This window comes from Meriones unguiculatus, chromosome 18 (assembly GCF_030254825.1).
Source record: "Meriones unguiculatus strain TT.TT164.6M chromosome 18, Bangor_MerUng_6.1, whole genome shotgun sequence".
Lineage (NCBI taxonomy): Eukaryota > Metazoa > Chordata > Mammalia > Rodentia > Muridae > Meriones > Meriones unguiculatus.
In genome coordinates this window covers 58,110,612-58,138,299 of record NC_083365.1, presented here as the reverse complement: position 1 = coordinate 58,138,299, position 27,688 = coordinate 58,110,612, and the positions used below count along the sequence as shown (strand labels likewise).

Genomic DNA, 27,688 nt, shown 5'->3' with positions numbered 1-27,688 from the left:
AACAAAAGAGAGAGCAATATGGCATCTCCAGAGCCCAGTTATCCAGGGACAAGTAGCCCTGGCACCCCAACATAATTGAAATTCAAGAAGATGATCTCACATCTATGCTCATGAACAGGATAACAGAGGAAACAAATAAAACGCGTAAAGACCTAGAGGAAGAGAAAATCAAGCAGATTATGGCCATCCATAAAGAAATAGAGAAAGATAAAAACAAACAGATAATGGCCATCCATAAAGAAATAGAAAAAGATAAAAAAAAAAAAAAACAAATTATGGCCATTCATAAAGAAATACAGGAAGTTGCAGCCAAACAGTTTGTGGCCTTTAGAGAGGAAATATAAATCACTGAAAGAAACAAAAGTTACAGAGGATTGTTCAAACAAACAGCTGAAGGAATTGAAGGAAAAAGAGGAAAATACAGTCAGACAGAAGAAGGAAATCAACAAAACGGCTCAAGTCCTGAAGATGGAATTGGAAAAATTAAAGAAAACACAAATGGAGGAAATTGTGGAGAGAAAGAACTTAGGGAAGAAAACAGGAACTACAGAGGTTAGCATAACCAACAGACTACAAGAGATGGAAGAAAGAATCTCAGGTGTGGAGGATCCAATAGAAGAAATCAATGTATCTATCAAAGAAAATGTTAAATCTAAAAATTTCCTGACACAGAAGGTCCAAGAAATTCAAGACAACATAAAAAGACAAAACCTAAGAATAACAGGAATAGAAGAAAAAGAAGATTCCCTGCTCCAAGGCCCAGAAAATATTTTCAACAAAATCATTGAAGAAAATTTCCCCAACTTAAAGGAGAGACCAATAAGAATACAAGAGGCCTACAGAACACCCAATAAATTAGACCAGAAAAGAAAATCCTCCTGCCACATAATAATCAAAACTGTAAGTATACAGAACAAAGAAAAATTACTAAAAGCTGCAAGGGAAAAAGGTCAGGTAACATATAATTGCAAACCCATCAAAACCTGACTTCTCAACAGAGACTATGAAAGCCAGAAGGGCCTGGGCGAATATCATGCACGCCCTAAAAGAACACTCTCTCCATATCTCTTAAACATAGTTCTAGAAGTCCTTGCTAGAGCAATAAGACAGTTGAAAGAGATCAAGGGGATACAAATTGGAAAGGAAGAAGTCAAATTATCACTGTTTGCAGATGGTATGATAGTATGCCTGAATGACCCCAAAATTCTACCAGGGAACTCCTACAGCTGATTAGCACCTTCAGCAAAGTGGCCGGATAAAAAATTAACTCCAAAAAATCAGTAGCCCTCCTGTATACAAAAGACAAAAGGGTTGAGAAAGAAATTAGGGAAAAAACACCCTTCATAATAGCCACAAAGGACTTCAAGTACCTTGGTGTAACCCTAACCAAGCAAGTCAAAGACTTGTATGAAAAAAATTTTAAGTCTCTGAAGCAAGAATTAGAAGAAGATATGAGAAGATGGAAAGATCTCCCATGCTCATGGTGTGGCAGGATTAACATAGTAAAAATGGCCACTTTATCAAAACCAATCTACAGATTCAATGCAATTCCCATCAAATTACCAACACAATTCTTTACAGACCTGGAAAGAAAAAAAATTCAACTTCATATGGAATAACAAGAAACCCAGAATTGCTAAAATAATCTTCTACAATAAAAGATCTTCTGCAGGTAACCCCATCCCTGATCTTAAGCTGTACTATAGTACAACAATAATAAATAGTGCATGGTACTGGCATAGAAATAGAATGGTCGATCAATGGAACTGAACAGAAGACCCAGAAAAAAACCCACACACTTATGGACACTTGATCTTTGACAAAGATGCCAAAAGCATTCAATGGACAAAAGATAGCATCTTCAACAAATGGTGCTGGTCTAACTGGATGTCTACATGTAGAAAAATGAAAATAGATCCATACTTATCACCCTGCACAAAACTGAAGTCCAAGTGGATCAGAGACCTCAACATAAAACCAGACACATTAAATCGGTTAGAAGAAAAATTGGAGAAGACCCTAGAACTCATTGGTACAAGAGACAACTTCCTGAACAGAACACCAACAGAAGAGGCTCTAAAAGCAACAATCAATAAATGGGACCTCATGAAACTGAAAAGCTTCTGTAAAGCAAAGGACACCATCATCAAAACAAAACGACTGCCTACAGATTGGGAAAAAATCTACACCAACCCTTTATCTGACAGAGAGCTAATATCCAGTATTAATAAAGAACTAAAGAAGCTGAAAAGCAGCAAACCAAGTAATCCAATTAAAAAATGGGGAACAGAGCTAAACAGAGAATTCTCTGTAGAGGAATACTGAATGGCAGAGAAACACTTCAAGAAATGATCAACCTCATTAGCCATTAGGGAAATGCAAATCAAAACAACCTGAGAGTTCACCTTACACTCTTTAGAATGGCAAAGATCGAAAACTCAAGTGACAACACATGCTGGATAGGATGTGGAGAAAGGGGAACATGCCTCCACTACTGGTGGGAATGTGACCTTGTACAATCACTCTGGAAATCAACCTGGTGCTTTCTCAGACAACTAAGAATAGTGCTTCCTCACAATCCAGCTATACCGCTCCTAGGCATATATCCAAAAGAGGCTCAAGTACTCAATAAGGACATTTGCTCAACCATGTTTATAGCAGCTTTATTTGTAATAGCCAGAAGCTGGAAGCAGCCCAGATGCCCCTCAACAGAAGAATGGATGTAGAAATTGTGGTACATCGACACAATGGAATATTACTTGGCAATGAAAAACAAGGAAATCATGAAATTTGCAGGTAAATGGTGGGACCTGGAAAGGATCATCCTGAGTGAGCTGTCCCAGAAGCAGAAAGACACACATGGTATATATTCACTCATATAGATATATAATATAGAATAAACCTACTAAATCTGTACATCTAAATAAACTAATCAAGAGAGAAGACCATGACTTAAATGCCCAAACCCCATCCTAAAAGGCAAAGAGAATGGACATCAGAAGAAGAAGAAAACAGGAAACAAGTTAGGAACCTGCAACAGAGGGCCTCTGAAAGGCTGTGCCCTGCAGACTATCAAAGCAGATGCTGAGACTTAGGGCCAACTATTGGGCAGAATGTGGAGAATCTTATGAAAGAAGTGGGAATAGTAAGATCTGGAGAGGACAGGAACTCCACAAGAGGAGCAACAGAACCACAAAATTTGAACACAGGGGTCTTTCCAAAGACTCATACTCCAACCAAGTACCATGCATGGAGATAACCTAGAACCCCTGCGCAGATGTCACCCATGACAGTTCAGTGTCCAAGTGGGTTCCATAGTAATGGGAAGAGGGACTGCCTCTGGCATAATCTGATTGGCCTGCTCTTTGATCACTTGCCCCTTAGGGGGGAACAGCCTTACCAGGCCACAGAAGATGATAATGCAGCCACTTCTAATGAGATTTGATAGACTATGATCAGATGGAACGAGGGGTGACCTCCCCTATCAGTGGACTTGGGTAAGGGCATGAGTAAAGAAGAGGGAAGGAAAGTAGGATTGGGAGGGGAGGAGGAGAGGATTATGGGGTGATACAAAGTAAATAAAGTATAATTAATAAAAAAAGAATGGGGAAAGAAAGGAAAGTTCTTTCCTTCCTTTTTGTTTTAAATTCTTCTTTTTAGTGTGTGTGTGTGTGTGTGTGTGTATGTATGTGTGTGTGTGCTAGTCAAATGATAATGTTCTGTATCATCTTCAAAAATTCCATCTACCTTCTTTAAGACAGAATCTCCCATTGACTAGGCTAGGCTGTGTACTAGTGTGCCTCAGAAGTCCTCCTGTGTCTACTTATTGAGTTCTGGAAGTGTAAAGGTATGTCTCTTACCTGCCTCTTTCTCATGGATTCTAAGGGTCAAACTCAGATACTCATACTTGAGAGCTGAGTACTTTACTGACAAAAGCATCTAGGAATGACATCATCACCAATGCCAGCATGACAGCATCAAAATAGCCTAGTTGTTGAATCTAATGTATATGTAGTCTTTGTTCCCCCAAGTACCACTTTGCAAATAATCTTCCCATATTTGTCACTCATTTGTGCATCACACAATTAGTACTCTCAGATGTCGATAGGATGCATTTGGCTATAGTTATTATGAAATTAATTTTTAACTGGCGTATGTAAGGATGAGAATACACTGGTAGTAGTTACATCATTGTGTTCAAAGGACATGGACCATCCTTTATTTTCAGTTAAATTCTTCCATAACATGACATGTGCATAATTTTTTCACTCTTCTCAGATTTCTGAATATCTACTTCAGCCTAAAACTAGCTGGCCATTTGAAGTGAAGTCCCTTCTTCAGTGCTATACAAATAATTTACCTAACATGCATCTAATCTGAGTACCTTCATATCAGTGCTATGACCAGGGAAGGAAGAACATGCATGGCTTATGCGGATGCCACACTAATCTGCTGAAGGCAGTAGATCCCATTAAGAGCTAGAGCAAAATAAAAAGCAGTAGCTTCCTACCTCAATTCTGGCTATTGTGAGAAATGAACAATAATGGGGAATCAAATATTAATCCTCTGAGGCACTATTTCTTAATGTGTGCAAATGAGTATTTATATATAGATAAAAATACTAGACCAGCAAGATGGCTCAGAGGGTGAAGTCATTTGATAGCAAACATGATGACCTGAGTTACAACCTGGGAACCCACATAGTAAAAGGAAAAAAAAAAACTCTAATATTTTTAATAATATTAAAAATCACCTGTACTTTCTAATTTTACTGCACATAGTAATAGAAACTCAAATGGTCTATGAATCCTTAATTGATTTATTTAAACCAATGTGATTTAAATAAAAATGAAAGCAGAATTGTCCCTAGTTTCTCAATAGAAAAAATTGCATGTATATATTTGTATGTCCATATACATGTCTATATGTGTGCATACACAGTTAAATGTAAAACAAAAATTGTTTTGGAGTGGTTGCTTTCTATTCAGTAATTCATGATTGTCTTACTAAGAATATTATCAAGATGTTGATTTGAGGGTAAGATTCAGAAATTCAGAGCATCATAAAAGTTAAAATTACTACCAATTACATTTCACTGTATTGATGACTGATTGTTCTGGTTTCATACTATGCTGCATCATCTTCACATTCAAACAGAAAGGTAATTACTGCATCAGAAATCATTGTCCAACATACAGTTGAGGAAGATGGTCAGAGTAGATAGTTTTTCTGGTGGTTGTGGGGAAAAAAAATACTTGAGAAAAGTAATGAAGTAACAAAGTGTTCACTTTGCCTCAGAGTTGGAGTATATAGTTATTTTTATTTTTATTTTTCACAATTTATTTATTATATACCTCCATTGAAGCCTCCTCCCTCAACTCCCTCAGTCCCACCCTTCCTCCTACTTCCCCTCATCCCCTAACCCTAGTCCACTGAAAGGTGAAGTTCTCGATTATTGCCATCTGCCCATAGCTTGTTTAGTCTCATCAGGACTGCTAGGTCCATCCTCTTCCTGTGTGGTCCGGCAAGGCTGCATCATCAGGGCAAGTCATGAAAGAGCAGTCGATTGGCTGTATAATATAGGAAAGCCATGCTAAAATCTACAGACCGAAAGAAGCTAAATAACAAGAACCCTAAGGAGGATGCTTATATCTTATTCAGAATGACAAACAAGACAGACACACCAGAAGCAGTGGAAGAGAGAGAACAGGATGGGAGCCTACTACAGAGGCTCCTCGGTCCTCGGAAAGGCTCCACCCAACAGAGGACTGAAGCAGATGCTGAGAAACACAGCCAAACTTTGGGCAGAGTGCAGAGAGTCCTATGGAAGAAGTGAATGGTAGAAGGACTCGGAGGGACAGGAGCCCCGCAAGGAGAACAATAACGCTAAAAAACCTGAGTATATAGCAGCGTCTGCAGTCAGAAAGCAGAGGAGTGAATGCCAGTGCTTTTTCTTTTTTTTTTTTTTTTTTAAGGCTGAGGACATCCCAATCCCTTAATAAAATGAGATAGCCTATGTTTAGAATGAGCTTTCTAAGATCTGTTAACCTAATCTTGGAACCTTGCATGAAAATGCCCAGAGGTTTGTCAACATGGAGACACTGTATCCTGTCAAAGGGGCAATCCAAATTTGCCATTGCAATGAGCACTGAGGGTATACATCTGTCCCCAGGAACAAGGACAGGCAGTGTCTAGACTTAGGATTCACACAATGTCTCTACTCCTTTCACTGTTTCCTTTCCCTGCTCCACATAACTGTTTGAGGAGTCAAGAATTTTAAGTCTAGTAAAACGATAAAATTATTTTTATCCAGATCTGAGGCCTGGGTTCTTCAGAAAGTTTCAGCAATATTATATCAGCAATATTTTATCAGACCATATTTGTTAAATATAAGAAACAAAACTGCTATTGGCTTCTCAAGAAGCCATGTCTCCAATGAAGTTAAGCAATATTTTACTAAATTTATATTTCTTATTTGACAAGTGAGTTCATAGAAGGTCAGAGAAATTACCTGTCCGTGAAAGTCTTGCAACTACTTCATCTCATAAATGTATGCTTTATTTCATAAATAAATCCAATCATCTTCCTTAGCTGTGCACTACACAAAACGCTGACCATCATAGCACAGTATCGTCTTCAGCCCTGCCCTGGGCTAGGAGTCGAGGATCCATGAGCTTATCTTCATGAAGCTTTGAGCTGAGTAGTGGGAAGAGCCGTACAGATCGGGCACTAAAGGATTCCCTATGGGGCACAGAATGCATTCCTACTGTAGAGGGAAGGAAGAACACTACAAGGGTCTTTCCTCTCCTTGGAACCCTTGTCAGTAATTCCACTGAGGTATCTACAGGCTAGGCCTTTGACAGACTTCCCAAAAGGGTGTAGTGAGTTCCCCTCATTTCATCACTTCTGAACTCCCTGGGAACTAGGTCTGGGTTCATGAACACCATCCAAATTCCTCTTATATTTATCCTGAACAATTAAGGAACAAATCATGATAAAATGTCCCTGTTACATGCAAATGTTAATGATAGCGTGATAATGTGACTGGGTCCCAATTTCCTATCCAGTTCCATGAATATATGTGACTGCCCTTGCGATTTTCCACAGTGTCTGGAGTCTAGCCATGTAATCTTCTGGTACACATGTATTCACTCATTCACAGTTTGCATATTCAACTGTGTCCAGTTATCTCTATTATGTATTCTGGCCATGATGGTCATGGGAGACTGTATAAACTATGTGAGATTTGATGTTTGAGGCATGGGTTAAAAATACAAGCTCTAGAAGCATATTGTCAGGATTTAAATCTTCCAGCCACTGTGACAGCCAGCTTACAACTGTGCTCAGTTCCCTCCCTGATGAAACAGTCCTGTCTCATAAGTTTGCAGTGAGGCTCAACTGAATTCAGTGATGGAAAAAGTTTAACAGTGTTTCTGGCTTGTGTGATGGCTTTAATAATTATCAGTGTTACTGCTATTACTGTTTCATTGATTCTCTTTTGTGTCTGGAAGGAATGATTTAAATATTGTTGGTCTTTGATAGTTACTTGACTAAAGATAAGTGAGATTCTAACACCCAGGTGTAAAAAGTAAAAAGAAGCTAAAGTAAACTGGAACTCGTATCCCATTTCAGAAGTGCTGCTTTGGTTTTGCCAGTGCTATGTGTACACAAGCACAGGGCTGGGAGCTGGGCTTGTAAGAAGTAAGTGTTCCTCTGCAGTTTACAGACTACAGAGTTTGCTATACCCAAGCACAGTGCTAATGGCTGGGTCTGTGAGAAGTAATAGTTACTCTACAGCTGTGGTTCTCAAACTTCCTAATGCTATGACCCTTTAATACAGTTCCTCAAGTTGTTCTGACCTCCAACCATAAAAATAATTTTGTTGTTAAGTCATAACTATAATTTTGCTACTGTTGTGAATCATAATGTAATTATCTGATATGCAGAATACCTAATATGTAACCCATGTGAACCAGTCATTCTGCCCCAAAGGGGCAACCAACAGGATGAGAATCACGATTCTATAACTCACAGACTAATTGCTGAGAAAGACAACAGTCAGATCATATGGTTCAGGAGTGCATGCTACAACCAAGGTCAGTACAGACTAGAAGCCCAACTTGGTAAGATAATGTTTCAGGCAGAGCAGGGCAGCAAGCCTGCAATGATCCTACAATGATTTGCTGTCTGATGAGTAACTAACACCTTTGAAATTGCACGTATAGGGAGGATTTTACATAAATCTTTAATATTTCTCCATCACATTCTCATGAAATCTTTGCCCTACATACATAGAAATATACATGTGAAATGATGTCATCTCTTCATAAATGTTTGATTTTGAGATAATTAGACTTTCAAGATGGAACTAGTGATCAGAGTAAAAACATAAATAATTATAAAAATAAATAAATATTTTTATTTTTATTTTTTATATTAATTACAGTTTATTCAATTTGTATCCCACCTGCAGCCTCCTCCTCATTCCCTCCCAATCCCACGCTCTCTCCTCCATCTCCTCCCATGCCCCTTTCCAGTTCCACTGGTGGGGGAGGTTCTCCTCCCCTTCCATCTGACCGTAAGCTATCAGTTCTCATCAGGACTGGTTGCATTTTCCAACTCTGCGGCCTGCCAAGTCTGTTCCCCCCACAGGGGAGGTGATCAAAGAGCCAGCCACTGAGTTCATGTCAGAGATAGTCCCTGTTCACCTTACAAGGGTTCCCACTTGGATACTGAGCTGTCCTGGGCTACATCTGAGCATGGATTCTAGCTTATATCCATGAATGGTCCTTGGTTGGAGTATCAGTCTCAGAAAAAAAAAAAAAAAAAAAACCTGTGTCCAGATTTTTTTGGTTCTGTTGCTCTTCTTGTGGAGCTCCTGTCCCCTCAAGGTCTTACTATCTCCCCCTTCCTTCAAAAGATTCCCTGACTTTGCCCAAAGTTTGGCTATGAGTCTCAGCATCTGCTTTGATTCCCTGCTGGGTAGAGTCTTTCAGAGGCCCTCTGTGGTAGGCTCCTGTCCTCTTGTCCTCCTGTCCTCTGTTTTCTCCTTCTTCCATTGTCCATCCCATTTGTTTTTCTGAGTGAGGATTGACAATCTTACCCAGGGTCCTTCTTGCTTAGCTGCTTCAGGTGTGCAGATTTTAGTATGTTTATCTGATGTTATATTAAATAAATAAATAAAGACATAAAGAAATAAAAGAAAAATTCAAGTGTGGTAGAATGTGCTTATATCCACTATTGATGGAAGGAGACTCATCCTATGCAATGACAGAATCAGCTTCAAAAAATTAAAGCATAGGGCAAATATGTCATGACTTCACATCTGAGGTTGACTTTATTCTGTGCTTGCACTCATATATACATGGATATCTGCCTCTCAGAGAGAGAGAGAGAGAGAGAGAGAGAGAGAGAGAGAGAGAGAGGAGATAGTTACACATACATGAACATGTACACAAAAGGAAAAGAAAAAGAAAAAGCCAAAACAGAAAATGACATAAGGACTACAGTGTTTTTGTTTTCCAGGCAGTATTTTCCTTTCAATCCTAGTTTATCAATGCATTGTAAACTAAATAAATGTACCTGCATTGGAAACTAACATGTTAAAGAAATAATACAACCATTACCATAAGCACCTACTTTGTTTCAGGAACAGTTTGAAGAATTTCATCAAGATCAGCATGCATATAACCTCATACTTAGCTGTGTTTTGCAGATAAGAAAACTGAAGCATGACATAAGAACTTCTCCAGGATGGGAGGGTATACAGTCTATGCTGTCAACCTCCTTTTTGTTATTGTTGTTTGCAGGCACTAGCTTGTTGCTTAGACTAAAAGTCAGGAGACAGCAAAGCTGCCTGTCTTCAGTTAACTGCAGCTCTGTATGAAGGAGCATTTTTTTTTATAAGAGCTGTTTTCTGATAAGGGTTAGAGCCTTGTGGGACATGGTGTCAGGTGGTATTTGAGCTTTGAGCACTCTAATCTATGGTCAAATAGTAACCTACATTCTATATTAGGGTAATGAAAAAGGTAAATGCATAAAAAAGCAAAACAGATCTAGTATGTGAAGGCTGCAGTTACTGAAGATACCACATTGTTGTCACCCTCAGTTGATAGCTCGCTGTTCTCATTCTTTGTACTTAGAAAATCTGCATATGACACTAGATAATGACAAGAGTGACTTACAAAAGTGAACCTTTGCCTTTACCAACAGATATTACTTACTATTTGGGATACTATTTTTTTCTGAGCTATTTCTCATTGATATAAATGATAATTGTGCCATTATCAGAAATTGTTTTCAGAATGAAAATGAGAGAATCTGTACTTTGTGATTTACATAATGTCATTTCCAGCTCTATTAATTATACTGGCACTACCACCATCATCATTACCATTATTGTTACCATCAGCACCATCTCTACGACCTTCCTTACCTCCATTAACAGAACCATCAAGATAGTCCTGTGATTATTATCGCTACCAATATTACTGCCACTATCACCACCATTAGTATCACTACCACGGCCATTAATATCCATCCTCATCACTATTACACTAGTGACTTGTCTTATTGCCGAAATAAAATACCTGACAAAAGAAACCTAATAAAAGAAGGTCTTATTATTCTGGCTCATACTTTCAGTCATCATAGCAGGGAAAGCTTGATGATAGAGCTTAATATAGTAGGTTCCATTGCATGTAGTCAGAAAACAGAAAGCGATGAACATTACTTCTCAACTCACTTCCTTTTTTGTATTTAGTTCAGGGTTCCAGTCCACAAAATGGACTCATATATAGTAGTCTTCTCACCTCCATTAACCCAATCTAGATAAACCATAGCCAAATATCATGGCAGATGGTACTGTTGTTCTAAAGACATGGGTCTCCTCTCTGCAGGTTAGAGATCCTTAGTGAATCCCATGTGCACAATAAGACACAGGAAAAACCAGGGTAGGCCAAGGAAAAACAGAGCTTCAGCAAAGATTCAGACAGGTGTCTGAATCTAGGTGTCTGCTGCTTGGATAGAAAAGTTAGAAACAACTGAAGTGGGGACTGCATAGAACACATACATTCTTAGTCTTTAGAGGTTAGTCCTGCTGATGGTGCTTCAGTGCTCCAGAGAGTTCAGCAGTGTACCTTCACATTGATGGAGACAGACAATCTCCCTCAACATCCTGAACATGCCTGTGCCTGTAACATACTGATAATGACCTTCATCCTTCTTTCTTGTTTGGTTGCAGCTCCATCTGAGGTGACATTTGCCATTGATGTTGGGAATGGTCCTGTTGAGCTCCTTGTCCAGTCTCCTTCTCTTCTGAATGACAACCAATGGCATTACATCCGGGCTGAGCGAAATCTCAAGGAGACCTCACTGCAGGTGGACAACCTTCCATGGAGTATGAGGGAGACTGCAGAGGAAGGCCCCTTCCGACTTCAGCTAAATAGCCAGTTGTTTGTAGGTAGGAGATATCACAGATCATACTTTATGCTAAATACCTACAAGATGACTTTGTGCTTTAACTCAAGGAAAATTCTTAGTATTTTTAATTAGGAAACAATGAAATAAGGTGTTATTTTTCACTATAAGTTTAATTTTATAAATTATTTTATTTTAATTTTATGGTCATTGCAACAAACTTTATGTTACTCCTTTCACACATTTAGGGGGCATCTCAAACTGTTTTGATACCATTTCTCTGTGTATCTCTTGTTTTCAAACATCTATGGAATTTTATGTTTGGGGTGACTATAATAAAAAAAAAAGTTTACAGTGTAGGCATAGAGATTCCAATCCATCACTCTTCTTAGAGATCCTTGACTCCTGATAACTTTTGTTTACAATGTGATCAAATAGTTTGTCTAAACCAAACACATAAATTTTCAGTAGTAAGCATTGGGGAGCGTGCTGGTTTTATGGCATCGAAACACAAGCTAGAGTCACTTGAAAGAAAGACTCTCAATTGAGAAAAATGCCTCTCTTATGTTTGTCCTGTAGGTAAGTTTATAGAACGTTTTCTTAAATAGTGATGATGTGAGGACATTGGAGGTGTGCACTACCTCCAATTGGAGGGAAACTGGCATTGCAGGTGTGCACCACTGTGCCTGGCGTGTACGGTGCTCATGATCAAACACAGAACTTGAGGTAGAGGGGGCAAGTATTCCATCAAAGGGCTACATTCCTACTGCTGACACTCTTAAAATTTAGGGATATTTTGATACTCTGTGAAAACATACCACTGAGTTGGGTTGCCTTGATTTTGCACAGAGAAGCAGCCTGATCTCTAAGTCAATGGCATCAGCTGCTTCTTCCCTCAGTGAGACTCAGCACTAGCACCAATGTGTTCCCTGAACTGGTGGTCAATGATAGCAGTCGGAGTTCAGAAGTCATGGCCTGATTCTGTTCCTTTCCTTACATCCCCATCACTTCTGCTTTTCCCTCTCTCATTTTGTTTTCTCTGTCAATGGTAATGGATAAGCTAATTCTATTCATTTATCATTTTCTGATAGAATGAAAATATGAACTAAGAAAATTCATTGCTGCTCAAAGTGCTCATGTATGTGTGTATGTATGTGTGTATATGTATGTAAGAGAGAGAGAGAAACAGAGAGAGGGATGTGGGGAGGGTTTTAGATGTTAGTCTAGGTTTTAAAAAGGCCAATATTTACACTGTGGTTTAGAAAACAATAATTTGGAAAAAAAAGAGTTACATAATTGTAAAATGTAAAGTTTTAAAATGCAAGATAGGGTTGTAAATGTTGATATAACATAATAACATAAAAGCTAAGGTTATATACTTCAAGTAAAACTTTAAGTCGGATGATTAAACAGACTTGTAAATCAATTAAAGATTAACCATGCTATGTCTTTCTTCACCTTTGTATTCTGATGAACACCTTCACTTTGTAACTCTCTACAGCCTTGCAATGTCATCTCTATTCTATGTGCATTTCTTATTTGCTTTCTTTAAATTTGGGCAAATGTAATTTTTAAATCTAAAAATATTATCGCTTAAAACACGCTTGCTAAAGAAAATGAGACACGACACTAGAATATGAGAACATGAGGTTTTCATTTCATCACCCACCATACGTGTATCTTCATTAGCTGTGTTTTATAAATGCAGAAGAAACTAAGATCTAGTGATTTAAAATTGTCGTATGATTATGGGTTCTTCACTTTAATAACTCCTCTAAATAATATGATTTGCTGCGGAAAAAATTCAAATTTATTTTGCTGTTTTAATTTCATTTAAACATCATAGTTTATTTCTTGGAGGAAGTTTGCTACTCAATATTCAATATCATATTTTTGGTGGAATCAGTTCAAGTATTTTACAACTTTCATAAATTATCCTCCATGTGAAACTCTAATTTATCTACAGGCAATATTTCTACATCTTTCATACTAATGCAGAATCTAAAGGATTGGTTTTTTACACGTTTCTGTCCAACTATGATGAGGACAGAAATAAGATGAAGCTAAAAGTGGAAGAGAGACAGCCATATTTTGTGTCAAGATTTATTACCAGGCCTTTTAATTGATCACAAATGCAGTGAGTTGTGCAAGCATGTGGATGGGACAGGAAGACACATGTTGATAGAGTTGTAGTCAGTCTAATAATCCTTGCATGCCCTCTTCTGCTATGATTCTTTCTCCAATGATTCTCATCTCAGAAATTACTGCACTTTATTGAGTTTGTTTTGATGAAACTGAAAAGGAGGGAATCGTTGGAGATCACCTTAGTCTGTTGCTTTATGTCTCACTGTTTAGTGACAGGTATGTTTGCAAATGTCATATGGCAAAAGGCATTTAGAGTCCCAACATTTTTGTGTAATTCATGTGAACAATGAATGAATGAGTAAATGTCATTTCCCTTGTTTCCCATCCAGCTGCTGTGATAAAATATACCAACAAATGTAACAGGGAAGAAAGGGCTTATTTAAGTTTAAAATTCCAGGGTAAAGTCTGTCACTGGGAAAAGCAGAGTCAGAAACTTGAAAAATCTTCTCACATCTATAGTCAAAAACAGAGAGAGAATACATGCATATTTACTCTCAACTCCTTCTTCTCTTTCATACAGTCCAAACCTAAACCCTAAGAAGAGTACCACCAACTTTTATCTTAGATCCTCCCACACTGATTAACTTAATCAAAATTATCCCTATAGACATGCCCAGATGCCAGCCTAATCTAAAGTATCTCTCATTGAGAATTTTTTTTTAATTTTAATTTTTGTTTACAATGTATTCACTTTATATCCTGATTGTAGCTCCCTTCCTCATCTTTTCCTGGTCCATTCACCCCTTCCTCATTTCCTCCTACTCCCTCCTTCCCTTCTTCTCCCCCAACCACCATCCTCCTCCCCTATTCCACTGAAAGGTGCAGTTCTCCTCCCTTACCATATGTCCCTAGTCTACGAAGTCTCATCAGAACTTCTTTTTTTGTCTGTGGCATGGCAATGCTGCTTCACCTTGGGGAAGTGATCAAAGAGTCCATGTCAGAAATATCCCCTGCTCCCCTTACTCAGGTACCCACATGGAAATGGAACTGCCTTTGGGCTATAACTGAGCAGGAGTTCTAGTTCCTCTCCATGCATGGTTCTTGCAGGGGCATCGGTCTCTGCAGGGGGTCCTGGGCCTAGCTATTTGGGCTGTGTTAGTCTCCTTGTGGAGCTCCTGTCCCCTCCAGGTCCTTTTACCCCCTCCCCCCACTTCTTCCACAGGAATCTCTGCCCTCTGCTCAAATTTGCCTATGAATCTCAGCACTGATGCAATCTCCTGTTGGGTGGAGTCCTTCAGAGGATATCTATGGTAGGCTTTCTTCTTGTTCTCTCTCTTCCACCACTTCTGTTGTCTCTGCTGTTTGCCATTCTGAACGAGATTTAAGCATCATCCCTAGGGTCCTCCATGTTGTGTAGCTTCTTTACGTTTGTAGATTTTAGTATGGTTATCTTATATTGTATGGCTAACATCTGCTTATAAATGAGTATATACCATGCATGTCTTTTTGGCTATCAGTTAACTCACTCTGGATGATCTTTTCTAGTTCCATCCATTTACCTGCAAATTTCATGATTTCCTTGTTTTTAAAGAGCTGAGCAGTATTCCATTGTGTAAATGTGCCATAATATCTGTATCCATTCTTTATTGAGAGTCATCTAGGCTCTTTCCAGATTTTGGCTATTACAAATAAAGCTGCTAAGAACATAGCAGTCTAGAGGCTGAACACAGTTGAGTAAATGTCTGTTGAATGATGAAGCATATTTCTGATATATGCCCAGGAGTGTTATAGCTGGATCTTGAGGTAGCACTATTCCCACTTTACAAAGAAAACGGTAGATTGATTTCGAAAGTGGTTGTACAAGTTTGCACTCCCACCAGCAAATGAAGAGTGTTCCACCTCCACTCCACCATGTGTGGTCACATGAGTTCTTGTTCTTAGGCTTTCTGATCAGTGTAAGATGGAGTTGTTTTGATATACATTTCCTTGATGATTAAGGGTTGTGAGAATTTATTTGTTTCTCCACTATTCAATATCCCTCTGTTGAGATTCTCTGTTTAGCTCTGTACCCCATGTTTTAAAATTTTATTATTTAGTTTATTTGTGTTTAATTTTTGAGCTCTTTATATATTTTAGATATTAGTCCCTCTGTGATATAGCATTGGTGAATATCTTTTCCCAGTCTGTAGACTGGATCTATTTGCATTTTTTTCTAAATGTAGACATCCAGTTAGACCAGCACCATTTGCTGAAAATTCTGTCTTTTTTCCATTGTATGGGTTTGGCTTCTTTGTCAAAATTCAGGTGTCAGTAGGTCTGAGAGCTTATTTCTTTGCCCTCAATTAGGTTCCATTGATCCACCAGTCTGTTTCTATGCCAGTACCACACAGTTTTATTACTGTTGCTCTATAGTATTGCTTGAGATCAGCGATGGGGATACCTCCAGAAGATCTTTTATTGTGCAGATTGGTTTAGCTCTTCAGGGTTTTTTTGCATTACAATATGGGGTGGAGAATTTTTCTTTAAGGTCTGTAAGGAATTGTCTTGGTATTTTGATGGGAATGACATTGAATCTGTAGATTTCTGTTGGTAGGATGGCCATTTTTACTACGTTAATCGTACTGAGCCACTAGCAGGTAAAATCTTTCCATCTTCTGGTATCTTCTTTGATTTCTTTTTTCTGGGTCATGAAGGTTGTTTATTTTATTTTATTATTTTTTCTCACAAGTCTTACATGTTAAACTTGCTTAGTTAGAGTTACGACAAGATACTTTATGTTTGTTTTTTTTTGTTGTTTGTTTGTTTTTCTTATTTTGTTTTTTATTGTTTCTGGCTACTGTGAAGTCTCTTGTTTCCCTAATTTCTTTCTCAAACTGTTTGTCTTTTGTTTATTGGAGGGCTACTGATTTTTTTCTTGAGTTAATTTTGTATCTAGCCACTTTGCTGAGGGTGTTTCTCAGATGTAGCAGTTCCCTGGTAGAAATTTTGGGGGTCACTTATATGTACAATCATATCACCTGCAAACAGTGATACTTTGACTTCTTCCTTTCCAATTTGTATTCCCTTAATCTCCTTCAGTTGTCTTATTATTCTAGGTAGGACTTGATCTACTATCTTGAAGAGCTATGTAGAGAGTGGACAGCCTTGCCTTGTCTCTGATTTCAGTGGAATTGATTTAAGTTTCTGTTTAGTTTTATGTTGGCTATAGGCTTGCTGGATATTGCCTTTATTAGGTTTAGGTATGGGCCTTGTATCCTTCATCTCTCCAAAACTTTAAACATGAATGAGTGTTATATTTTACCAACCTTTTTTTTTTTTTCTGAATCTAAGGAGATGTTCCTTTGTTATAATTTTTTCTTTCAGTTTCTTTATATAGTAGATTATATTGATGGATTTCTATATATTGAACCATCCCTGAATGCTGAGGTGAAGCCTACTTGGTTGTACTGTTCTTGGATGTGGTTTGCAAGTATTTTATTGAATATTTTTGATTCAATGTTCATAAGAGAGATTGGTCTGCGTTCTCTTTGTTGGGTATTTGTGTGGGTCTTTGTGGTGACTGTGGCCTCATAGAATGAATTTATTAATGCTCCTTCTGTTTATTTTGTGAATAGTTTGAAGAGTATTGGTATTAGCTCTTCTCTGAAGGTCTGGTAGAATTCTGTACTGAAACCATCTGGCATGTTTTTTTTTTGGGGGGGGGATGAGAGGTTTTTAATGACTGCCTCTATTTCCTTAGGGGATATAGGACTACTTCTTTATTTAGCTGATCTTGATTCAACTTTGGTAAGTGGAAACTATTAAGAAAATAGTCCATTTTATTTAGAGTTTCAAATTTTGTGGCATATATTCTTTTGAAGTAAGACCTAATGATTTTTGGATTTCATTGGTGTCTGTGTTATGTCACCCTTTTCCTTTCTGATTTTGTTGATTTAGATAGTTTCTCTCTGCTTTTTAATTACTTTTACTAAGGGTTTGTCTATCTTCTTGTTGATTTCCAGGAAGAACCATCTCTTGGTTTTATTGATCATTTGAATTGTTTTCTTTATTTCTAGTTTATTGATTTCAGCCCTGAGTTTGATTACTTCCAGCCATCTACTCCTCTTTGGTGGGTCTACTTTTTTTTTTCTTTTTTTTCTTTCTAGTGCTTTCAGGTGAGCTATTAAGCTCCTTATATGAGATGTTTGAATGCACTTAGTGCTATGACTTTTTCTCTTAGCACTGCTTTCATAAGTTTGGGTATGCTGTGCCTAAATTTTCATTGACTTCTAGGAAGTTTTTAATTTCTTGCTTTATTTCTTCCCTGATCCAGCTGTCATTGAGAAGAGAGTTGTTCAGTTTCTATGTGTGTGCAGGCCTTTAACTATTTCTGTTGTTGTTGAGGTACAGCTTTGGTCCATGGTGGTTAATAGGATACAAGGGATTATATCAGTTTTCCTCTATCTGTTGAGACTTGTTTTGTGAGCAACTATTTGTTCTATTTTTGAGAATGTTCTGGAAGTTGCTGAGAAGAAGGTATATTCTTTTGTGTATGGGTGAGAAGGTCTATAGCTGTCTATTATGTATATTTGATTGAAGACATCTGTTAGCATCATGGTTACCCTGTTGTTTTTCTGTTTCACTTACCTGTCCTTTGGTGAGAGTGGGGTGCTGAAATCTCCCACTGTTAATGTATGGGGATCTATGTGTGGCTTAAGCTTTAATTATGTTATGTTTCCTTTACAAATGTGGGTGCCCTGCTATTTGAGGCATAGATGTTTAGAATTGAGATGTCTTCTTGATGGTATTTTCCTTTGATAATTATGAAGGGTCCTTCCTCATCTCCTTTGATTAATTTCAGTTGAAAGTCTATTTTATGAAATATTAGAATGGCTACTTCTGCTTGCTTCATGGGTCTGTTTGCTTAGAAACCTTTTTCCAGTCAATTGCTCTCAGGGAATGTCTGTTTATGGCTGAGGTGTTTTCATTTATGCAGCAGAAAATTGCATCCTGTTTATGCATCCATTCTATTAGTCTGTGACTTTTTGTTGTAAAGTTGAGTCCATTCAGTTTGAGAGAGAATAGTGACCATTGACTATTACATCCTTTTATTTTGATGTTGTTTTTGGTAGTGTGTTTATGTCCTTGTCTACTTTTAGTTTTGATGTAGTGAAGCTTTTTGTTTTGTTTTGTTTTTGTTTTTTTTAATTTCCCGTGTTTTCCCGGCTGATGTTAGCTTTCCTCTAGTATCTTGTGTAAGGCTGGATTTTGGGGAAGGTACTGTTTAATTTTTATTTTCGTGGAGTATCTTGTTTCCTTCATCTTTGATGATTGAGAGTTTTGCTGATTATAGTAGAGATCTATAGATGATATTATAGATGACATCTGTGTTCTCTTAAGGTCTGTATGACATCTGTCCAGGCCCTCTGGCTTTCATAGTCTCTGTTGAGCAATCAGTTGTGATACTAATGGCTTTGCAATTGTATGTTAGTTGGCCTTTTTCCCTTGCAGCTTTTAGTATTTCTCCTTTGTTCTGTTGATTACTATGTGTTGTTGTTTTGTTGATTACTATGTGGTAGGAGGATTTTCTTTTCTGGTCTAATCTATTAGATGTTCTGCCGGTCTCTTGTGTGCTTACAAACCTCTTTTTTAAATTGGGGAAATTTTCTACTTTGATTTTGTTGAAAATATTTTCTGGAGCTTGGAATCAGGAATTTTCTTTTTTCCTCTCTTTCTATTACTTTTAGGTTTTGTTTTTTCATGGTATCCTTGATTTTTTGGATGTTGTATCAGGATTTTTTTTTTTTTAAATTTAACATTTTCTTTGATGGATGCATCAGTTTCTTCCACTGTATATTCTACAGCTAAGATTCTTTCTTCCACCTCTTGTATTCTGTTGTAGCTGCTTACCTCTGTAGTTCCTGTTTTCTTTCCTAAGTTCCCTTCTCCAGGATTTCTTCAGTTTGTGTTTTCTTTAATGGTTCCATTTCCATCTTCAGATCTTGAAACATTTTGTTGATTTCCGCCATCTGTTTGTTTGTATTTTCCTGCTTTTCATTCAGTTCCTTTACCTGTTTGTTTGAACTTTCCTCTATTTCTTTCAGTGATTTATTTCCTCTCTAAAGGTCACAATCTGTTTCACTGTCTCTTCCTGTACTTCTTTATGGATTTTATCTGTTCCCTCCCTTATCATCTTGATAAGCATAGATTTAAGGTCAGTTTTTTTTTTTTTCACTTGTTGTAGGTTATCTATAACTTCTTGCCCTTGATATTTGGGTTCTGGACATGCCATATTTCTTTGGTTTTTGTTGATTATGTTTTTACGATTTACCCAGCTGATTGTCTTAGGAGTTGGCTGGTAGTTTCTGGTGCCTGCCTGGGGCCCATTGGAGGTGAGGGAAATGCCTGGACAAGAAGTTGGATGTTCCCGCAGGGGCCCTCCTCAGATTGATGGGTACAGTCTCTGACTAGCAGGTGGTTCTCGGGGCGTTGCCTTATCTGTCCTCAGCTGTATGATTCTGTGGGATAACTGAACTTCTCAGGAGCTCAGGGGCTTTCCTTTCACCAGGAAATGTCCGGGAGACAGCTGCCCTGCCACTAGCTTTCTTGCTTTGATATTAATGAGCTGCAGCTGCTCAGACACTGTGTTTTCTGGGTGTAGTCATCTTGAAGAACCAGGGAGCCTAGATCCAGAGAACCAGGTCTCCATAGAGGGGTGGGTTGAGCTTTGGAGAAGTACCTCAGATTATTCTAGTGGCTCCCAGGCATCCACAGGCCTGAGGTTGGCGCTCCATGCCCAGTATCCAGAAGATATTCACTTGCTGGTGAAAACAGAACACAGGCATGTGGCTAGATGTGGGAGACCCTATGCCTGTGGGCACCCAGGAACTTTTCTGGGGATTAGCTGGGTGTCCTGAGATTGGACTCTACTGTTTCCCTTACCATAGAATTTTCTCTCAACTGGGAGACCCAGCCTCTGGTATTTGGGGCCCAAAGTTCAGTCTGGGAAGGTGAGCACAGTGTGCAGGTATGTGGCAAGGTGCTGGAGACCTAGGTCCTGCAGAAACCCAGGAAGTTTTCCAGGGATTAAATGAATGAGCTGAAGTTGAACCCAATTGTTTCCCTCACTTTGAGATTTCTTCTTACCTGGAAACACAGTCGCTGTTGTTTTGGGTCACACAGATTGGTCTTTTGGTGGCTGTGCAGTCACTGCTACCCTGCTGCTCAGACACAGTGTGTTATCAGTGCTGCTATCTTGGATCCCATTGAGAATCGTATAACAGGTGATTCTTTATTGTTTCAAATCTGAAAAATTAACCATCAGCCCAAATGAAGAACTATGTTCTCCATCACTCAGAAATGTGGAAGCACTAGATGCTTATCTGTGATAGGCAGCAAAAGAGTTCATTACTAGAGTGTGTTTCTTGACTAGAATCGATTGAGAATGGCATTGTTTGTGTACTGATATGGAGGTGCCTGTCCAGATACCTTTGGCCATGGAAAGATTTTAAAATTAAATTAAGAGTGTCTTACAGAATTTTGATCACTGGACCTCTATTGTGATCATGAGTGCTTTCTGTGTAGCAGGGCAGAGGTTGCATCTTATGAAATCGGATATACCTCCTGGCACTACCCTTGTTTCTTCAGTGTGACAACATGAAAAATGCTGATCAATGACTCATTGCTTGATATATTTCAGAACCAATATTGTAACTTGACAGTTGTTTGTAACTAAGACAGTTAAGAATACTTGTAATATTGCCATGTTGTCTGGTACATTGACTTAGCAGAATACAAGAAATTGTATAGAATGTAGCTTTTAAGTAGCTGAGGCACAGTCTCACCACTGGGAGTGTAAATAACTTCATTATTTCTGTTTTGTTAGGTTTTATGTATGGATATATGCGTGTGAGGTTTTGACTGCATGTTTACATAAGCATGAGCACATTTCTATGAAATTATATATATACATGTGTGCATACATGTAGTGGACAGAATGTAATATCAAGAACATTCCTTGATAACTTTGTACTTCATTACTGGGTCTCTTGTTGAACCCCTGATTGGGCTGGTTTAGGTAACCAGCTTTCCCCTTGGTGCTGTCTCTGTCCTCCAAGTGATGGAATTATAGGTAGCTGCCATAAGAAACCTTCCACTTACTATGTGAGTCCTGGAAGTGTAAACTTCTATTGTCACTCTTGTGCTGTGAGTTCGTACTCTGGCTGAGACCTTGGTAAAGAAATAGCTAGGATAAGGATATGATTATCTTTGTCAGAGAATGGAAAGGAAGTTCAAAACTGAAAGATCTACTCTCTGCATGCCTCATGTCTGTGCACATAGAAGAGTAACGGAAAAGTCTCACTCTTTCTTTATTTGGTGTGGCTTCTTTCCAGATATGCTTCAGTTGTAGAATAAAGATTTGTGAAGATGAGTTTGAGTCTCATTTCTGGTATTTCCTACATCTGATTCTTTCTTTCATGGAGGTGCTTGAGGCAGCTGATTACATTGCAACTCTAGTTAGGAATCAGAGGAATCCTCCTTCTTTTTATTCAGTCTAGGAAAGCAGCAAATGGATATGTGGCTATCCACATTTAGGGTGGATCTTCCCACCTCAAATAACCCAACCTAGAAACTCCCTCACACACATATCAGAGGTTTTTCTTCTATGAAATTCTAGATCTGTCAAATTAACAACTAAGATTTAATATAACAGATGTTGTTTCTGTAGGCTATTTATTGGCTTTGGGTTAAGTATTTTACATAGTAAATAAATTGATAAATATTCAAGGCTAAAAGAAAAGACAGGAGGGAATGAAGGAGTGGGTTAAAGGAAGAAGAAAAAGGAAAGGAAAAGAGGTACAAGGAGATGAAACATAACAACAGAAAAGTCATTAATGTACTAATTTTTGTTAAATCAAAGTCATATTTGGCCTATTCATTTCTCAAAGGAAGGGAGCTAAAGGTGATCTTGGGAAAACTGAGATTTCTGGGCTTATGCAGTGATAAATACACAAAGACAATTTTCTAGAGACAACTGATATTTGTCATTTGGTTCCTCTATGTAAAGAGGAAAAGGGATTGAGAGTAAACACACATGTATTGTCTCTGTGTTCTTGATTGTAGATTTGAGGAGTTGCCTCAAGTTCCTGCCTCCACTTTCCCCAGTGATATACTCTAACCTGGAATTGCAAACTTGAATAAGTCCTTTCTTCCTGTTGCTTTTGATGGAATTTCTTAAAGCAACTGGACGGCAAACAAAGAAAATGACTAAGCAAAACATTCATTCATTCATTCATTCATTCATTCATTCATTCATTACTCAGATTAATTACTTTCAGATGTTGGGACTCTTAACTGCCTTTGGTCAGATGACATTTGGAAACATATCTGTAACTGAAAACCTAACATAAAGCATCAGACATAGATGACATCCAACAGCATTTCCCCATTTCCAATTTCATAAAAACAACAACAAAAAAAACATAATAAAGCACAATAATTTCTAAGTTGGAACTCACTGGAAAGAGAAGCATAATAGAAGTAAGCATGATCCTTAGATTGACCTTGGGTACAATACTACCAAGATGGTCTCTTCCTGTCCCATCCACATGCTTGCACAGCTAACTGCATTTGTGATCAATTTAAATGTTTGGTGATAAAAATAAGACTTATATGAAGGCCGTACCTTTTAGAAGTTGATTCAGAATTGATCTAAGAAAACACAATCTAGTGAACTCACTCTGCATCAACTAAGACATGCTATCCCAAATTGCTTCTAGCCTCACCAGCCAACCAATGGTCTTTGTTGTCAATAAGATTGATGTCAAGAGCCAAAAAGATAAATAAATGTGTGTATATTTCTTAGAGCAGGAAACTACATAGGAGAGAATCAAAGGAAAGCAGATTCTCTTTGTTGTGTTATTAACCTCAATTACTCAGTAGAATAGCTCAGCTCACAGATTCATGGGTGGGAGTCCTATGTAGTGTTTCCAGTTACCAGATATGATCTCCCCCAGCTCTTCCATGTAAAGTATGTTTGTCTCTTGACCATAGCCATGGTGATCTTTCTGAAGTTAATCTTTCCACTGTGTAAAGTAAAGGGTAGCAATACCACTTCCTTTTCTGTTGAGAATTAGAACTGCTTAGAGCAGTATCTAGTATAACACAAGCATGCTTGAAATGGGCTCGTCTTAGAGGTAATGGGATTATTTTGATTCTCAAGGAACTTGCAGATCAAGATTGAGACTTTTGAGTGGTGGTGCATGCCTTTAATCTCAGCACTCAGTGATTCAAAGGCAGGCAGATTGCTGTGAGTTCAGGGCTAGCCTGGTCTACAAAGCGAGTATGGGACATCCAATGGCTACACAGAGAAACCCTGTCTTTAAAAATTTTTTGAGAATTTAAAGGAAGGCTGCAAACTACTTTAAGGGTAAAGCCGTGCTTTTTATTCTTCTACCTCTATGGTAAACTGTTGTTTGAATTTTCCCTGGGAGATGTGAACAATGAGCTCTCTGTTAATTCTAGACAGAGCAAAAACTACAAACCAAAGAAGCAGTTCCACTCGAGTCTCCCTTCTGGAGACATGGAGTTCACTGGTTCCGTATATGACTATAGATGAGGCATGCTCACAGCAACGTGGTGCCTCAGGTAGCTGCCTCACTGACAGCCTGGGGGATGACTTTCAAAAGCTGCATTCCTCAACCACTTACAGGCATCTTGGGGTGGGGCTAAAGCACATCCTATCTCAACAATTGTTTTTACTTATATAACCTTTGGGAGAGGTTTGGGAATAGTGCAAATTTTTTCATATCATTGGCCTTAATAAGCCTGTATAGGAAAGAATGTTATAATTTGGAAAAAGAACTTCTCAACAACTTCACATAAATCAAGAAGAAAAATAAGGAAAATGTATTAGGATGACAGCAGAAATATATATGTGCAGAGAGAGCCAAGTGACTCAACATGCTTTATCTTGGTATCTGGAAAAAGGCCACAAGAAAGCAGGCACAGTGCCATCTGATACGTCAATGAACAACACACTGAAAATTTGCAAGTATTTTTTTTTCCTTTTAAAAACTGTCAACTTGGGGATGGAAAATTGGCTCATCAGACACATTGCTTCCAGGCCTGACAACCTGAGTTAAATTTCCATAACTTACATGGTAGAAGAACACTGACTCTTACAACTTGTCCTATAACACTGTGACTATGTGTGTCTCTCTGTGTGTATATACAGGTAGAGTGTACATGCATTTGTGTTGTTTATCTGAGCATGTACATGTATGTGTGTGTTTGTGATGTCTCTGTGTATGCATGCACATATCTGTGTAGATCTGTATTTGGGTGTGATCTATGTATTTGTGTTTCTGTATGTCTATAAGTACATGGATGTACACATTTGTGTATGTTATTGGGATAGTACATATTCTCTTAAAATTATTCAATACTTTATCTAGTGTGTACATTACTTACCACAAAAATAATCTACTACGTAGAATTTTCTTCTTTGTAAAGATAAAGCACAGCCAAGGAAAAGCACATCTTTAGTTCACTGTTCAAGGCAGTACACCATGCCTCCTGTCTTCATGTTGTGTCAGCATGTGGAAGGGGCATGAGCTTCTTGTCTGCATAAAATTGCACTAAATTTTGTATGTCTCTACACTGAGAATTGCATTTTTACTGGAGAAATTTCCCCAGCTATGCATTCTCTATTTATAAACTTGTTGACTAAGCCACACACAAGAAAATGTGCAATAGATCTTGCATTCGTCACCTCTGCTAGGAGAAAAATGACACTAAAAAGATATATGAAGAGTTATTCAAATCCACGAAGAGGAGTGACTACAGAGCAAGGGAAACAGAAGCAAGTGTTAGACTCCATAAATCCTCCCTTCTTTGTTGTACATAACCCCCAGAAGAAAAAAAAAATGAGCCTTACTTTGCAATCGGTTTGTATTTGCCATTGATTTATTTTGTGGTTAAAGCAGGCTTACTCACAGAAATTGAAACAGACAAGACAGTGCAATTGAGGTTTGGCCTCTTGGCCCATGTTCTTATCAGAATTGGAAATAACCTCGAGTTTTGTCATTATTTCAGAGGAAGAGACTAGCCTTGTGCATCCGGAATGTTCTTTTTTTTTTTTTTTTTTTTTTTTTTTCAGCTTAAGCAATGGACTTCACATGTGTACATGTGTATTTTCTGATCTGGTACCCCAGTGTCTTATTTTTCTATTGTCGTATTGTCATGATAAGACACCATGGCCACTTAAATGCATAATTTGTGCTCATGGTTGCAAAGGGCCTGTGTCCAGGACTATCATTGTAGGGAGCATGGCAGCAGCAAGGCAGGCATGGTGCTGGAGCAATAGCCAAGGACTTATATCTTGATATATAAGCATGAGGCAGAGAGAGTTAGCTGACTTTTGAAACCTCAGAAACAGTCTCAAGGTGTGACCTTCTTCAGTAAATTCACGCCTCTTAATTCTTCCCAACAGTTCCACCAACTGGGAAGTGAGTTTACAAGGTGAGTTTAAGGAGGCTGTTCTCACTCAAACTACCATCCCAGCTGGGATGGACAGAGGAAGGTATATTTCTAAACATTCTACACTGCTCATTGTTTTTCCATGTCACTAATTATTTTATCATCCCTGAAATTTACAGGTCTCCTTTCCTATAGTGTGTGTATGTGTGTGTGTGTGTGTGTATACATGTTTGTTGTATAAATACATGTCTGTGTATGTGGATGTACATGTAATTGCGTGTGAGCACGTGCATAGCACAGCTTGCGGAGGTATGTGAACTGTCCTTAGACACAATTTGTTTCTAAATTCCACAATTTGTTTAAGACACTATTCCTCATTGGTCTGTAATGTAGATGTAGACTCACCTACCTGGCCTGTGGGCTTCCAGAGATCTCTCTGTCTCCTCCTCACATCTTTCATCACTGGGATTGTAGGCATGTGCCACATAACTTAGGTTATTCATCAGTTCTGGAGATCAAACTCAAGCCCTCATGCTTGCAAAGCAAGAACTTTACCAACTGACCCATCTCCCCAGCCCCAATTTAGTACTTTCTTTTCCTTGTTGACATATTCTTGTCCAAGACAGTAAGTTTGAAATGTCTATTCTATCTACCTTGATAAGCACACATGCAGATATGGTTATATTGTAGACTAGTGGTTCTCAATCTCCCTAATGCTGTGACTCTTTAATACAGTTTCTCATATTGTGGTAACCTCCAACCTTAAAATTATTTTCATTGTTACTTCTAAGTATAATTTTGCTACTGTTATGGAATAATAATGTAAATATCTGTGTTTTCTGACGAGCTTAGGTTACCCCAATGAAAGGCTAGTACACCCCAATTATGTTTTGACCCACAGGTTGAAAACTGCTGTTCTAGATAAAAATTTAATAAAGGTGTAGCATAAGATGTTAAAGAGGAATGAGTTTCAGTTAAGAGAGTTGATAGAGACAGAAAACAATTGACTTTTAGTTTCTTCTCTCAGTATTTTCTCCTGTTCCTCCTTTACCCATCTCTATTTTCCCTCCTTCTCTTTATTCTCTTCTCCATTAGTCCAGTTGGTAAAACTCAAGGATTTGTACTCACTTTCCACATATCTATGACATGAACTTGAGCTCAAGGGTTGGACACTAATTGCCTGTTTTCTAAAGCCAGAATGGGCTTCTGCGTCTTCTGAGATCTCCCAGAATTCTCAGCAGCTCACATATACAGGATAATGGGATTTAGCTGTGCTTTCCATCTTCTTATCTCTTGGCAGTAGTTGAAGACTCAAGAGAAGGCCCAGAGGATAGCAGTAACTGAAAACACACTGTATTCCATGATCTGCAGTAAGCTTTACAATAAACACATGGAACAATAGATAGAATAGCTTAAACTTCCTAAATTCAGTCGTCAATATGGCTAACCAGTGAGGGGCATAGAGTTGAACCCCAATACCTGTCTTTCCCTCTTTCAGTGCATAGTCCTACATTAGCGAAAGGGAATATGTTCCAGTTTTATCTCTTTGGTGCATCTAACAGCTCTTCAAATTTTCCAGAAGGGAAAACTGACTCTATCTCTTTTATTTCAGATGAGAAACACTACAAGCTGCATAAAAATGTATATGTTATTTATTGGCAGAGACCATGAACATGTAAATTTTTGTTTTTAAGCATTTTAAGAAAAGCTATATTTCCCTCTCAGT

General features: G+C 38.2%; 1 protein-coding gene across 2 annotated transcripts in view; it reads left to right on the top strand.

Annotated features, from left to right (window-relative positions):
- LOC110560660 (contactin associated protein family member 5) overlaps window positions 1–27,688 on the top strand; it is a 755,447-nt gene that overhangs the window by 617,768 nt on the left and 109,991 nt on the right. For both annotated transcript variants that reach the window (XM_060371591.1, XM_060371592.1), the window contains exon 17: window positions 11,243–11,461. In XM_060371591.1, coding sequence (XP_060227574.1) covers window positions 11,243–11,461 — 219 coding nt within the window. The remainder of the gene's footprint in view (window positions 1–11,242; window positions 11,462–27,688) is intronic.